The following is a 15219-nucleotide window of genomic DNA, read 5'->3' as shown; positions in this document are numbered from 1 at the left end:
ACCGGAATTCGATCCCCAGCATCCCTTCTGCCCCCCAAGCCTGCCAGGAGTGACCCCTGAGTTCAGGGCCGGGAGTCCGTGCTGAGCATCTCCTTCCTTAACTCAGAGTCTGACGGGAGAGACACAGTTTCTCTCTCAGGTGCCCATAGTCTGATGGAGGAGGCTGAATCCTCCCCTCTGAAGCACAGGCAAGACGAAGGGGAGATGTGGATCAGACCGCAGGGCTCTAGTCCAATGAAAGAGGCACGAGCTGCCACTGGAAACCTGTTTTATGGGGGATGCGGACCCTTCCGATTTGAAGTGACCTACTCTGACGGAGGGGGGGGATCCCAAAACTGCTTGCTTGCAGGGGCCCGGAGTCTGAGGGAGAGTCTGAGGGCTTCCAGGCCCCCAGTCTGACAGAGGAGGAATGGCAGACTTCAACCACCCCTAATCTAGCAGAGGAGACATAGATATAAGCTCGTAGCCTGAGTGGTGCAGGGCTAAGGATGCGAGGTGCAGCTTGGGGACTTGCGGCGCGGGAACTGGGTCCTGCCCGTCCTGCTCTGAGCCCTGGGCCCGGCTTCCCCACTCAGCTGTCCAGGGAGGCAGCGGTGAGGAAGGCGTGGGAGACCCTGTCCCTGTGAGGCGGGGTGGGGCAGGAAGGGGCTGCTGAGGTGCTCGGTGCCAGGGAGCCCCCGAGAGCCAAAAGAGGAGTCGGGAGAGGCCACCAGCTCCCAGGGAGGGTGAGAGCCCTGGGGCTCCCGAGGGGGGCCATCAGCAGGGCCTGGGGTGGGGGGCGTCCAGGCAAAGGCAGGGCAGGATGACGGGGCCGCTCCGGCTGCAGCATCCATCGGCCCCCACGCTGCCCGGGTTCAAGCACAGACATTTATTCCTGGGCCCGGAGCCACAGCACAGCGGGGAGGGAGCTTGCCTTGCACGCGGTGAACGTGGGTTCAATTCCTGGCACCCCATACGAGCCCTACCAGGAGTGATTCCCTGAGCACAGAGGCGGGAGTCAGCCCCGAGCACTGCTGGGCGTGGCCCCCAAACCAAACCAAACACCAGGTTCTCAGGGCGACGGTGCCGGGATGGGAGTGTCTGGCACGGGGCCAAGGGGCCGACACCCCTCCACCCGGCCGTGCCGTCTCCTTGACTGCCGCCGGCTCTGATGGGAAAGACCGCTGTGACCCCAAACCCGGCGACACGGGGGGATGGGAAGAAAGGCTGGGATGGCACCAACCGTGAGCTCGGACCCAAGGTCCTGGGGGGCTGGCACGTGTGTGCGGGAACAGGGGGGACAGTGGGCCGCGTCTGGGACCATCCTGCTGGCGGCCGGGCCGGAGGCTTCTGCTGGTCGGCGGCTGGCGCTGGACAGTCAGGCGGGCTGGGCGATGGGTGCCCGCGGGGGTGGGGGATCGGGCTCAGCTGCTGCCGTTGCTGTCATCACTGTCCGAATAGGCCCCCAGCTGGCTCAGGGAGGAGGACACGGGCTTCGGGGGGGCATGATCGGCCGCTGATCCGTTCTTCACACAGCCTGGGGGGGGGAGGCAAGAGCTAGTGAGGGTCTCGTCTGTCCGACCGGCCCCCTGTCAGCCGGGGGGGGGGGTGGGGGGGGCATGGTGGCGGATTCTTGGGGCACTTGGACATGGGCTGAAGTACTCAGAGGCTGGGTGGCCCAGTCCAGTCCACTTTGGGGCACGGACTTAATGAAACCCACAGGGCAAGACCAGGGCAAGAGTGAGGGCAGGGAGAAGGCGGGGCCCAGCTCCATCCCGCACCTGCCAGCTGTGTGGCTTCAGGCAAGTGTCTAGCCCTCTCGGGGCTACCCCCTGGTCTGATGATAAAGGCCCCCGGGTGCTGGTATCTCTCGCTGCATACCGGGCTGCGGTCCAGGTGCGAACCCCTGGACTGGAGCAAGCCCAGAATCTAGCTGGAGTCAAGCTGGGAACATAGCTGAGGCCCATGAAGTACGTTCATACAAGATGGGAGAGCGAGACCCAAGGAAGGGCCGCCCCCAGTGGGGGTCCACAGACATCAGCTCAGGGATGACTGAGACAAAGCTGCCCGGCCCGGTCCTGCTGGCAGTGGGGATAGAGCTCGACCCCCAACGATGCTGGAAGGAGGCGCCCGGGCAGCACAAGGCTACTGCCACCTGGTGGCCCCCTGGGGCACTGCGCTCCAGTTCTTGGGTGGGGCAAAGCAGTGGGGTGGGCTTTTGCCTCACCCATCACCTGCATGGGTTCCATCCCTTGCATCCCACAGGGTCACCCAAGCCCGCCAGGGGTGATCCCTAAGCGCACAATCAAGCCAGCCCTGAGCACTGCCAGGTGCGGCCCCCAAACCAAAACAAAAAATTCTAAACTGCACTAAAAGGAACAGACAGTGCCACTTGGTGGCCTCAGTAGGGGACTGCATGCAGGCCCAGAGCAGCCCCGGAGGGACTGAGTCAGCCCAGGGTGGCTAGCCAGGACACTGCACTCAGCTCCAAGGGCCCAGGGAGGACATACCAGTGGCAGACGCCCCCTGATCCTTCAGGGTGCTGGCATCTGGGTCGGTTTTCTTCACAATGACCAGGCCTGACATTCGGGGCTTAGTGCCAAGGGTGCCGACACTCCGCTCCCAACTCTCCGCCTTCCTCTTGGCTTTTGGGGCCTGCGGGTGACAGGGGAGGACGAGTGGGTAGTCTCAGCCCCATGTTCCCTCCATCCTCTGGCCTCTTAGGAGGTGATAAACCTCCTCTCCCCGAGCTAAGCTGATGAAGTCACCGTACTCTAAAATTCTCTGTGCCACTTCGGTCCCCCAAGCCTGATATCCAGACCCCCATCTGTGGCCCATCCCACACTCTGCATTTACAACTCCTAAACCACATATTGAGGGGCTGGAGTCACAGCACAGCAGCAGGGGGCGCTTGCCTTGCACACGGCTGATCCCTGGCATCCCACGGGGTCCCCTGAGCACTGCCAGGGGTGATCCCCGAGCATAGTGCCAGGAAAAGCAGTCTGTCACCCTAGGACTTTTTGTTGTTGTTTCTTTTTTTTTTTTTTTTTGGTCACACCTGGCTACCCGTCACGTATTTGATATGCCAAAAATAGTAACAAGTCTCACAATGGAGATGTTACTGGTACCTGCTCAAGGAGATTGATGAACAACGGGAGGACAGTGCTACAGTGAAGTGCTACCTGGCGATGCACAGGGGTTACTCCTGGCTCATGCACTCAGGAATTCCTGGCCGTGCTCGGGAGACCATCTGGGACGCTGGGAATCGAACCGGGGTCGGCCGCATGCAAGGCAAATACCCTACCTGCTGTGCTATCATTCCAGCCCCCCCTAAGACTTTCATGTGGCTGAAAAATCCACAAGTGTCCCCTGCCCCCCACCCGTGTTTGTGAATAAAGTTTTATTGGCACAGGGCATAGCCGGGCCTGGACCTGGGTGCTTTTGCATGTCGGTGCTGAGCGAGCGATGCCGACTGTCTGGCCTTTGCGGAGGCGGGAAGGTCTGGTCCTGCTTGACCTGAGATTCCATGGGTGCGACGTCCGGAGGCCCGGCTCACCTCATCGAGGATGGCGGTGGGGTTGGGCCTTAGAGCCGACCGGGGCAGGGCGGGAGCTGCCGCCTCCTCCTCTGAGTCGGAGTCTTCCAGAAGTCTCCGCTTCCGAGCTTCCTCCACCAGCACCCTGCAGGACACACGGTGACACCTGAGGACGCACCTGGGAACCGGGGGTGTGTGCACCTGCCCCCTTGCCCCTCCGACAGCCGCCACCAGGCCGCCCGTTCCCGACCCCGCAGAGGGGGACACGGCGCGGGCAGGGGGTCACTCACGCCGTCTCCCGCTCATCCTCCTCCTGCTCCTGCTTCTGTCGCTCCTCCTCTGACATGCGGTGCTGCCGGAGCATGGCCTCGAAGTCCACGTGGGCCTGCCGCTGGTTCAGGTCTTTGAGCTCCTGGAGGTTCTCCAGCACCTCCATCTCCAGCTTCGAGTCCTTGGTCCGGTTCTCCAGCACCTGGAGGGCGGGACAGTGAGGGGCTGACGCCTCTCAGTCCCACCCTGACCCTGCCTGGCCACGGCGGTCACCCAGGGGCGGGGCGGGGGCGTGAGGGGGACACAGCTCAGAGAGTCCCAGGGCCGGGTCAGCTCTGGAGCCATGCATGGTACGGCCGGGAAGGCGAGGAATGAACCCACTGGGCTCTCGGCCGCAACCAAGCGAACCCGTCCCCAGGTCAGCTGCACCTGCTCCGGGGCCACATCCCTCAGACACAGGGCATGGGGCCAGGAGGCGGGAACCGGCGTTTCTTTCGGGCTCCACAGAACACCCCCCCCAGGCCCCAAGTCCCAATCAGGGAGCCCCAGTGGGAGGGGCACCGAGAGCTCTGCTCCGCCAAGCCCTGGCCCGCGTGCACACCTGCAGGCAGGCACAGGCGCACATGCGTGCACCACACCACGTGTGCACGCGCCCATGCCCCGCACACCTTCATGGGGTTGTTCAGCTCCTCGTCCTCCCTCTCCTTCTGGATCCGCTTCTCCTCCTCCTCCAGGAGCTTCTCGGCCTGGAAGTTGCGTGTGGCCCCGTGCTCCATGGTGTAGTCGGTGTTCTCGGGGTCTGTCTGGGAGGAGGGCGGGCAGACGTCAGCCCCAGGTCCCTGCGCGTCGCCACTGGGTGCACCAAACAGGCGCCTCCCTCTGGGGAACCGCTGCTTTCTGCCTCTTCCCTCCTTCCTTCCTCCTTCCCTTTCCCCTTCCTTTCCTTCCTCCTCCCTCCGCCCCCCTTCTCCTCTCTCTCAATCTCTCCCTCTCTTTCCTTCTTTCTGGTTTCAGGGCTTACCCCTAGCTCTGCATTCATGGATAGCTTCAGGTGGCTCAGGGGGCCCTATGCAGTGCCAGAATCAAACCCCAGCGTGGCCGCGTGCAAGGCAAGTGCCTTAACCATGTCTGATCTCTCCAGTCCAGAAAGCGAGACTTGGGCATTTCTTTTTCAACATTGGCTTCGCAGAGTTTGCCTGAGCATGTCCAGTGAATCCCATTACTGGAAGTTGAGTGTATGCCGGCAGGGTGCTTGGACCCTATGAATACCGGCAGGATGAGTGACAGGGCAATCCTGGGCCACAAGGGACAGCGTCGCGTGACACTCCCAATCCCCACTTCCTTCAGCAGCTAGGAGAGTCTCCCCCAAGCCTTAGCTGATCTACTGGAGGTGTGGTGGGAAAGGAGATGGGGGGATGTTCCCTGAAGGGAGGGGGCAGGGAGATGGGCGGGGCTCCCGGGCAGACTGGGATGGGGTGGGGACAGGTGAACCAGGCGCCCAGGCAGGTTGGGGGCGGCCCACTGGGCGGGTGGGCAGGGCTTCCAGACTGACAGGTGTGAGGCCCGCCCCTACCTTGAAGGTGATCTCGGCCAGGCAGCGTGTGCACTTGATGTAGAAACGGAAGATGGGCAGGCCCAGGTAGGCCTCATTCTGCACAGTCTCCTTGCGGGCGTTGAACTTCTTGCCTTTGTAGATGTATTCGCCGCACGTCTTGCATCTGTGCGGGGTGGGAGTTGGTGAGAGACTCAAGTTCCTTCCGAGCCCCAGGGGGTCCCGCTGGAGAGATGTCGGGGCCCTTTGGCACCACCGCAAGGGTTCTCGTATTTGTCTCCCCTTCCCTCTGTGGCATATCCCTGCGGCACCCCATCGTGGCAAGCTCTTCCAATAGCTAACAGGTAACGACTGAGTCTTAATGGTTCCCCAAATCCATTTTTCAAAAAGATGCTCTGCCACCAGATGGCAGCTGGGGGCACTAAGGGGCCCAGGAGGTAACTTACTTGGCTCGGGGTGGGGCGCTGGGTCTCTCTGCCCGAAGGGTGAGGGTGGGGGCGGGTCTGCTCACCTCATGTTGAAGGGCGCCATCAGCCGCACCACATACTGCCGGTCTTTGGGGAGCTTGAGTTTGGGGATCTTCGAAGGGTCAAAGTCGGGCGGGTAGTATTTCTGTCGGGGAGGTCGGGGCGGGGAGAGAGTTAGGGGAGCTGCTTCTGCACAGGCTCGGGGACGCCCTGCCCCAGCCTCAGGACTGGACCTTCGAGTCCCTAGCCGTGGTGGAGACATTTAATCTTATTTTGGGGTTTGAGGTCACACCTGGCGGTTCTCAGGACTGACTGCCCGGCTCTGGACTCAGGGATCACTCCGAGGGGAGCTTGTGGGGGACCATATGTGGTGGTGCTGGGGATCAAACCCAGGTTAGCCACATACAAAGACACAAGGTAAGCACCCTTCACAGAGGTAACTCTTTTTTGTTTTTTGAGTCACAACCAGCAATACTCAGGGGTTACTCCTGGCAGTGCTTGGGGGAACATACGGGATACCGGGGATTGGACCCAGTTCAGCTGCATGCAAGGCAAACTATACTCTGCTATATTATCGCTCCGGCCCAGGGGTAACTCTTTCCTGTTTTTTTTTTTTCTTTTTTGGGTCACACCTGGCAATGCTCAGGGGTCACTCCTGGCTCTGCACTCAGGAATCATTCCTGGAGGTGCTCAGGGGATCCTATGGGATGCTGGGAATTGAACCTGAGTTGGCCATGTGCAAGCCCTACCCGCTGTGCTATCGCTCCAGCCCCCCAGGGGTAACTCTTTAAGGCAGAAAATGGAAGACAAGGAAAATGAGTAAAGCAAAGGGGAAAACCACAGAAGAAGGAACCAGGGAGAACACCCACAAGTATCCAGAGTTTTCTCTCAATGGTGTCCCACAGGATGGCACCCAAATCCCCCAGCAAGCAAATAACAAAGGGGGGGGGGGCGCTGGGAGATACCGGGCCTGGAGTTTTCAGTGTTGGCCTGACTTCTGGGACACACTGCCGGGTATGTCCCAGAAACCAGCCTGCAGTGGCTGCAGTGGTCACCTCACTGGCCTCGCTGCCCACTCCGAGCTCCCTGGCCAAGGCGTGACTCTTAGAAAACGGATAACCCACCCACCCACCCACCCACAAGGATCCGACAAGCTTGGAACGTGCAGAATCTTCTAAAGTCATGGAAACCGGGTGGGCCACCGCACTGCAGAGATGCTGCATTCTTTACACACAGTGCTGGCCATGACCCTTCCAGATAAATCTAATGGACTTCACCTGATTCTAGGTCACCCTGACATCAGGGGTGTGCTTTAGGGCTCCAGTGCCGCCTGGCGAACTAGAGCAGACACATTAATTTTTTTTTCTTTTTGGGTCACACCCAGCCATTCTCCGGGGTTACTCCTGGCTCTGCACATAGGAATTACTCCTGGCGGTGCTCAGGGGACCATACGGGATGCTGGGAGTCGAAGCCAGGTCGGCTGCAAACACCCTCCCTGCCGTGCTATGGCTCCAGCCCCCCGCACATAACTTTTTCACGTGCCCCGGGAAACAAGAACTTTGGTTTCACAGCCGTGCGGAGGTGGGGACCCCAGGCCGCAGCATCTCCCAGGGACTCGCGGAAGGTTCCCCCAAGGATCCTGGGAATGGATGGAGGTTCATGGACAGAAGTCCAGATCACTGGACGGAAACTTGGGAGCATTGAGGGGCTGGACTCTTACTAGAGAAACTTAAGGATGAGGCTGCTAAGCCACATAAGCCGACCCCGTGGAACTGAGGGCTCTTGAAATCTCGGATGGCACACTCCCACCTTGGCCAGCTCAGTCCGTTCTTGGGGTCACACACCCTCCCGGACTGAACATTCTCTACCAGTGAAAGTCTATCTTCCTAAATCCTCTCCATCCCCACAACAGATCTAACAGGGATAAACGGAAGCAACTGGTAAAACCCTTTAATGAGTCGAGCGGAACAATTTAGCAAAACCTAAAACCCTCCAGGGCGAGCGCCCCCTCAGGGGTGTGGCTTCACGGGGCCACGCCCCTGGAACTTTACCTTTAAAGGCCACGCCCCCAAGGAGATAATTGGATAGTTCCCGTCTTGGACTCCCAATCAGGGAGAGCAATTAGCTAAGACCCACCCCTTCCCAAAGGTGATTGGGAGGGGTTTGGGAAGCCCAGCCCCGCGGAAGGCCGTTATGGAGGAAGAAAGCCCGTCCCGTAGGGACTAGTTTAAGGCAGCCCACCACGTCCCGCGCTCCAAGATGTCCCGCGCCAGCCAGAAAGTTCCAGTCCCCGAACACTTACGTTTAAAACTTTTCGCTCCGACATCTTGCGTCCTACTCTTCTCACAAGCGCGAGAGACCTGGAAAGGTCCGGTATTTACCAAGATTCCCGGACCGTCCCTTCCACTTCCGTCGACCTCATTTCCTTGGATAGCGATGATTGGTTGTAAGGTACCCCGCTTACTCTTTTGATTGGCTGCCATCCCCGTCCATCAAAAGCCTTGCTGGTCGTTGCTTTATTTTAAACTTCCGAGTTGCCACTTCGGTAGCGCGCAACAACGGTTCCGCGATCCTTCGGAACTGAGGGTGTGCAAGCGGGAGGCGCTGCGCCCCCTTGAGGGCGGCGGCTCGTGAAACATTTCGAGGGGCGCGAAGTGGCTGCTGGTAGCGTTCATTCATTCGTGATCCTTGCTCGTTCATTCGTTCACCCCACAAACAGCGCTGTGTGGAGCGCTCGCCCTTTGTGCTGGGCTCTTTGAATCACGTTGGCGAGTTGATTTTCTGTGTCGCTGCCGCTGATGTGGGGGATGGGCTGGGACATGGCAGTTCCCAAAGCAGTTTATGGGGGCTTAGGCGGAGACTCAAAGACTAGGCTCCAAACCCATCCTGCAGCGAAGCATCCCCCCAACAACTGCCCACCCCATTTCTTCCTCAAACCCTTCGTTGTATGAATGCTTGTTCTGTGTCTATGAGGACACTTCAGGCATTGATCCTACTGGGACAAGTGACTGTATTTTGTAGTTCTGGTCCTTGTCTCCTCAAGAGAGAATTCACTCGGAAGGGCTCACGAAGAGTAGTGGAAGATTTTATTAAGGAATTAAAAAATAAAGGGGGGGGGGTGAGAGAAAAGAAAACAGGACCCTTCTCAAGACATTCGCGTTGGGCTGGCCCAAGAAGGGATAGGTAGCTTTATTTTTCAGTTGATTTTTGGGCCACACCCAGCAGTACCAAGGGCTGACTCCTTGTTAGTTAGAGTGAGCCCTGTGTTCAGGAACACGCCTCGTGGGGCCCCAGGGACCATACGGGATGCCAGGGATCAAACCTGGGTCTGCCACATGCAAGGCAATGCCACCTGCTGTTGCTACGGCCCCCAAGGTATTTGCCCCCAAGGATTATGGAGCCTGGAGGGAGCCCCCAGCACAAGTGTGGCCCCAAAACAACAAAATTAAGAGCTACTTTTTTTCATTCATTCACTCATCCAGACCTCTCGTTGATGCAGAGACAAGCCCCTACCCCAATTGTAGAGGCAAGTAGCAAGGCCACCAACCCTGTCGGGGTGCCGCCCTTGAATGAGTGATCAGAAGCAGAAAGCCTAGAACTCAGGGACACAGCTCTTCTTTGGGGGTGCTGCCTCTGCGCTCCCCAACCAGGGTCCCAGATGTGATGGCAGACACACTCCAGTCACTTGGCTGCCCGGAACCGGTGAGTTCCTGGGCTGACACCTGGACGCAGTACCTGCCGTGGGGCCTCACAGCACTGAGGACAAACGATGTGGCTTCCGTGGGGCCAACCTGTGAGCCAAAAGATTAGGGTCAAGGGGTGGAGGGTGGGAGGGGCCACCATGTCCCCCCGCCCACCCCCTACGCTGAGCTCCACAGCCTGTAGGAGTCTAAGGCGAGGACTGAATAACATCCAGTGCATTTGCAAAGCTGCCAAGCACCAGCTCGGTCGAGTTCTAGAACATTCCATTGCACCTCTTGCCAGACAGTGGAGACCCTTGGACAATGGGCTTCACAGTCACCATAGACCCTTTACTCTTTTTAGGGGCCACACCCAGCAGTGCTCAAGGCTGACTCCTGGCTCTGTGCTCAGGGATCACTCCTGGCGGTCTCAAGGAACTATGTGCCAGGGATTGAATCCAGGTCAGCCAGGAGCTTGGCCGGCGGTTTTCCTGCTGTGCTTGGACCCCAGACATGTTTCCTGTCTGCAGAGGGGCCACTTGTAGACACCCCCTGCCCCAGCTGCTCTTCACAGCCAAACACATTTCCAATGGTAGAACAGCCCCTCCCCCCCATCCCCCGTGTGATTCTGTGGCTGGTCCTCGGGGCTCTGCCCTCGGGCTGTCGTGAACATGTTTGCAAGCATCTATTGAGTCCCTGGTCCCTGTTTTCAATCCTTCAATTTTTTTTTTGACCCGGAGTGGGGGAAGAGTCTCGGGGACTAAACTCAGGGCCTCATACCTCAAAGTACCTCAAAGTACCTCAAAACTTCATTGCAGAGTCCCAATCCAGCTCCTTTTTTTTTTTTTTTTTTTGCTTTTTGGGTCACACCTGGCGATGCACAGGAGTTACTCCTGGTTTGTGTACTCAGGAATTCCTCCTGGCGGTGCTCGGGGGACCATATGGGATGCTGGGAATCGAACCTAGGTCGGCTGTGTGCAAGGCAAATGCCCTACCCGCTGTGCTATTGCTCCAGCTCCCCCAACCCAGCTCCTTAATTCCAATTTTCTAGGTTAGGGGTTGGAGAGATCGTACAGGGCTTGAGGCAAACGCCTTAACCTTGCATGTGGCTGAGCTGGGTTTTATTCCCAGCTATCCCCAGTCACGTGAGCCCCGCAGGGAGGGATTCCTGAGTGCAGAGCCAGGAGGAAGCCCCGAGCTCAGCCAGATGTGTCCCCCAAACAAACATGCTTCTGGTTCAGCACCGGAAATAGAATTGCCGGGCTCCCTTCCATGCTCACTAGCATCCCAAATAGTAATGTGGTGGTTGGGGGTGGCGGGGGGCTCACAGCTTTGCACCTGCTGTTCCTTTTGTTGCATCTGCCCTCCCCACCCGCCTGGCCCTCACCTGGCGGAAGTGAACAGCTCCATGATGCTTGTAGCGAATCCAGTACTTAAGGGAGAAGATCTCTGGGAAGGGCCAGGAGCTGGGTGGTTTCCACTGCACCCCCAGCCGACGCCCAGGAAGGGGGCTCAGCGTCACACTTTCTGGAGGATCTGGTTTAACTAAAGGGCAAGAGAGAGGCAGAAGCGTTCACTCCTCCAACAAATTATTGGCAAGAGTCTACAGGAGGGGAGGCCGCTGGTCTTTGGTCTTTTTTTTTCTTTTTAGGTCACATCCCACTATGCTCAGGGGTAACTCCTGGCTCTGCACTCAGGAATTACTCCTGTCGATGCTCAGGGGACCATATGGGATGGTGGGAATCGAACCCGGGTCAGCCGCGTGCGAGGCAAACGCCCTACCCACTGTGCTATAGCTCCAGCCCATTGAATTCTTTTAGGGGAAACACGTGGCTGTACTCAGGGCCAGTTCCTGGCAGGGCTCAGGAGACCGAATGTGAGGTCAGGGATCAATCCTGAATCAGTCACATGAGAGGCCTGCACCCTGCCTTCTGTCCTATCGCTCCAGCACCCCCCAACCCTTTTTTTTTTCTTTTTAGGTCACACTTGATGTTCAGGGCTTACTCCTGGCTCTGCACTCAGGAATTACTCCTGGCAGTGCTCGGGGGACCATACGGGATGCCGGGAATCGAACCCAGGTCGGCCGCGTGCAAGGCAGACTCCCTCCCTGCAGTATTATTGTTCCAACCTGGAGGGTGCTGGTCTTGCCCGAGGCTGACCTGAATTTGATCCTCAGCACCCAAGCCCTGCCAGGAGTAATACCTGAGCACAGAGTCAGGAGCAAGCCAGGAGCACGGCGAGGTTTGCCCCCGCCACCAAAAAAAAAGTCTACAAGGAAGAACAGGGAGATAGTGCAGTGGGGAAGGCCCTTGCTGGGCATGCGGATGACCAGGGTTTGAGCCCAAGCTGGGCAGACAGGAGGAGAGGGGGGAGGACCAGCTTCCGGCAGGGGGAGCCCCCAGCCCTACCACCACATACTCACTGATGTGCTCGGGGACGAAGGGCAGGAAGGTGCTGCTGACGCCCGCGGGGTGGACGGCCGTGACGTTGAGCACGTATGGCAGCATGGAGAAGAGCAGGACTTCAGGGATGGTGCAGTGATTGGACTCGGGCGCGGGGCGCAGGCAGGGCCGGCTCTCCCCGTGGGCTGCCACTCCGAGCCTGGAGAGGGGGTGGGCACTGTGATGGCCGGGGGCCCCTGACCGCCCCAGCGGGACCCCCTGGGCTTGCACTCTGAGCTGGCTGTGTGACCCTGGAGGCGACAGCTCCCCGGGAGCCCAGAGCAAGGGGACAGCGGGGAGGGTCCCCCGAGCACCGCCAGGAGTGATTCCTGAGGCAGAGCCAGGAGTCAGCCCTGAACATCCCGGGTGTGGCCACAAAACCAACCAACTGAACTGAAAAAACCCCAAACAATCCAAAACAGAATCTTTCAGGCTCAGACTTCACCTCAGTGAATCTTCTCTGGGGCGGGAGGGCTTTCTGGTGGTGCTCCCCACCGGGTGCTTGGGCTGCTCAGCCCTCTGAGTGCTCTCCCAGTCTGAGCTCCAGGTTCTCTCACACTAGGGGTGCTGGGCCCTGGGTAACCCCCCTCCCCACTTTCAGGCTTCTGACCTGTAGGTAGCAATGAAGGATGTGCTGTTTGCAGCCTGGGGTGCCATCCAGACGCAGTCCACGGCGATCGGGTACCTAGAGGACCAGCACTGCACCCGGGGCTGGATGGGCGCTGAGCGGGGAGCCCGCAGGGAGAGCAGTGTCACCTCGGATGACCTTAACATGTGATCTACCTGGGAGTAGCAGGGTCTGACCCTGCGCTCTGCCCCCCACCCCACGATATGTCTGCAGTCAAGGTGGGGGGAAGAACCCAGACGGGAGGCTAGGAATTCCCACCCGCCACAACATCCAGAGACCATCAGCCCATTCTTCAGAGGGGAAAACTGAGGCTCCTCAGTCATGGTGGCCCAGATCTTGGTATGAAGTTCTCTGGCCAAGCTTTGAAGCGGGAATGGAAGTATTTTATATCCGTCTGCTCCCTCTCCCTCCCTCCCCGCTTCTCTCCCCCTCCTCCTCTTTCCCTCCTCCCCATGTCTCTTTCTTCTCCCTGCCTTTCTCTCCCTCTCTCTTTCCCTCCTTCTCTCTCCTTTCTCTTCTTTCTTCTTTTCTCTCCCTTCCCCTCCTTCCTTCTTTCTCTCTCTTTTTTTTTTTTGCTTTTTGGGTCACACTCAGGATGCTCAGGGGTTCCTCCTGGCTCTACACTCAGGAATCATTCCTAACGGTGCTGTCGGGGGACCATATGGGATGCTGGGAATCGAACCCAGGTCGGCCGCGTGCAAGGCAAACACACTCCCCACTGTGCTATCTCTCCAGCCCCCTCCTTCCTTCCTTCTCTCCCTTCCCCTTCTCTCCTGTTCTCTCTCCACCTGGATTTCCTCCCGCCCCTTCTTGCTCCCACCGTCTCCCTCCTCCTCTCTTTCCCTCGGTCCGCTTTTCTCTTCGTCTCTCCCCGTTCCTCTCTCCCTCTCTTTCTGCTCCCCCGGCCCCAGCTGTGACCACAGGGAGATTCTTTGTCCTCAGTTTCTCCCACACAGCCAGAGACCCCTCCCCGTAGAGGGCACACAGAGGGGAAGTGAACTCCCACCTCACCCCAGAATTTTCACGGCAAAGTTCCCCACCCAGGCCCCCCCTTACCTTCTTCCCCACGGCAAGGCAAACGGGTGGCACAGAGGACAAAGACCAGGAGAAGTCTCGGGGCCATGGTGAAGGCTCCACGTCCCCTTCCCGGCAGCTGTGACTTAGGGGGCGGGTAGCAGAGGGTGGAGCGGGTGGACAGTACCCACGGGTCTTTCACTGTCCACTGGGATGAGGAAGTGAGAAGTCCGGGGTTCCCCAGCACACGGGTCCTCACTTCCGCTGATGGAGGGGGAAGCCCAGGAGGGGACAGTGTCGTGGAGAAAGCAGAGAGGGACAGAGACTCCCACAGGAGACGGGGCACACTGGCCCAGGGACCCAGGAAACGCTTGAGAGAGGGGCAGAGACCAGGGAGAGACACAGCGAGATACAAATACAGAGAGGATGGGAGTGAGGGGGAGCGGGGAGGGCATTTGTCTTGCACGCAGCCCACCCAGGTTCAATCTCCGGCACCCCATAGGGTCCTCCTGGAACCACTAGGAGTGATTCGTGAGTGCCAGAGCCAGGAGTCACCCCTGGGCATCGCCAGGCATGGTTCAAAAAGCAAAAGCCAAAATAAAACCAAAAAGAGAGGGACAAGGGTGAAGGCGCTGGTCATGCCTGCCGCTGACCCTGGTTTGAATCCCAACACTGCATGAGGTCCCCTGAGCCCCATCAGGAGTGATGACTGAGCAGGGAGCCAGGGATAGACCCTGGGCACTGCTGGACATGGCCCCACAACCAAACCAAACCAACAAACAAGAACTAGAGTCAAAGACAGGGGATGCAGGGGTTGGAGTGATAGCATAGTGGGTAGGGCATTTGCCTTGCACGCGGTGGACCTGGGTTCGAGTCCCAGCATCCCATATGGTCCCCTGAGCACCGCTAGGAGTGATTCCTGAGTGCAGAGCCAGGAGGCACCCCTGAGCATCACTGGGTGTGACCCAAAAAGCAAAAAAAAAAATAGGGGATGCAGAGACAGGAGAGCGACACCCCTCCCCAGGGCTGAGACCCAGATCATGAGGAAAAGCAACACAGGGAGATTCGTGCAGGGGTTAAGGTGCTACCTGGCCTGCGGCTGACCCAGGTCCCATCAGGACCACATAGCCCCTCCAGAAGTGACCTCTAAGCACAGACAGGGGAACCCGAAGCCATGACAAACTCACTTCTCAGAGAGACATCTGCACCCCTCACCAGCCCTGCGCTAGGCCAAAGAGACACAAACCAGGTCCGGGGGACACGCCGGCGGGGAACAGGACATGGCACAGCCGGGGATGCCCCAGGAAAACCCAGCAGAGGATGGATGTCGGTGGAGGTTACCACACTCAAAGGTTACTTCCACCTCCTCAGTTGCAGAGTTAAGCAACCCCCTCAACCCCAGGGGATTTTAGGGGGTGTTCCCAGAGATGCTAAGGAAATTCTCCTAGAGGTGCACTTTCTTTCAGGGGCTCTTCGCGTGGCTCAAAGAAATTTCCGCGGGGATGCCCAAATTCCTACTTCCAGCTCTGGTCACACGCCCCCGACCCACCTCTCCCGCCACCCCAAGTCCCTTTTCCTGGCCATTAGGAGCCCAGCAATCAGACCACAAGCTTTCGTCCCGTGCTCTGGGCGCTTTTATTCCTGGGGTGGCGT

At 58.8% G+C, this 15219-nt stretch overlaps 2 protein-coding genes across 2 annotated transcripts; both read right to left on the bottom strand.

Annotated features, from left to right (window-relative positions):
• Positions 1-1292: 1292 nt before the first annotated feature.
• On the bottom strand, positions 1293-8214 carry YJU2 (YJU2 splicing factor homolog). Its single transcript, XM_056119752.1, has 8 exons — positions 8106-8214; positions 5848-5948; positions 5358-5502; positions 4453-4587; positions 3805-3986; positions 3536-3659; positions 2490-2634; positions 1293-1516 (listed from the first exon to the last, which is right to left on the bottom strand). Exons 1-8 carry the CDS (start codon positions 8127-8129, stop codon positions 1404-1406), a joined length of 969 nt encoding a protein of 322 aa, XP_055975727.1. The 5' UTR covers positions 8130-8214; the 3' UTR covers positions 1293-1403.
• Positions 8215-9402: 1188 nt separating this feature from the next.
• Positions 9403-13675, bottom strand: EBI3 (Epstein-Barr virus induced 3). Its single transcript, XM_056119755.1, has 5 exons — positions 13608-13675; positions 12535-12657; positions 11906-12084; positions 10871-11028; positions 9403-9594 (listed from the first exon to the last, which is right to left on the bottom strand). Exons 1-5 carry the CDS (start codon positions 13673-13675, stop codon positions 9403-9405), a joined length of 720 nt encoding a protein of 239 aa, XP_055975730.1.
• Positions 13676-15219: the final 1544 nt, after the last annotated feature.

This window comes from Sorex fumeus, unplaced genomic scaffold (assembly GCF_029834395.1).
Source record: "Sorex fumeus unplaced genomic scaffold, SorFum_2.1 ptg000041l, whole genome shotgun sequence".
Lineage (NCBI taxonomy): Eukaryota > Metazoa > Chordata > Mammalia > Eulipotyphla > Soricidae > Sorex > Sorex fumeus.
Note: the sequence above shows the minus strand (reverse complement) of the source record. Positions and strands in the feature narration are given on the sequence as shown.

What these genes read in the sequence shown, in the direction of transcription:
- EBI3 (XM_056119755.1), bottom strand. Translation starts at nt 13,675, where the DNA reads ATGGCCCCGAGACTTCTCCTGGTCTTTGTCCTCTGTGCCACCCGTTTG. An exon ending in CCTTGCCGTGGGGAAGAAGG is followed by an intron (nt 12,658 to 13,607) that starts TAAGGGGGGGCC and finishes CTCCCTGCGGGC; the next exon opens with TCCCCGCTCAGCGCCCATCC. An exon ending in TCCTTCATTGCTACCTACAG is followed by an intron (nt 12,085 to 12,534) that starts GTCAGAAGCCTG and finishes CCCCCTCTCCAG; the next exon opens with GCTCGGAGTGGCAGCCCACG.
- YJU2 (XM_056119752.1), bottom strand. Translation starts at nt 8,129, where the DNA reads ATGTCGGAGCGAAAAGTTTTAAAC. An exon ending in ATGGCGCCCTTCAACATGAG is followed by an intron (nt 5,503 to 5,847) that starts GTGAGCAGACCC and finishes CACCCCGCACAG; the next exon opens with ATGCAAGACGTGCGGCGAAT. An exon ending in CCACCGCCATCCTCGATGAG is followed by an intron (nt 2,635 to 3,535) that starts GTGAGCCGGGCC and finishes TGTCACCCGCAG; the next exon opens with GCCCCAAAAGCCAAGAGGAA.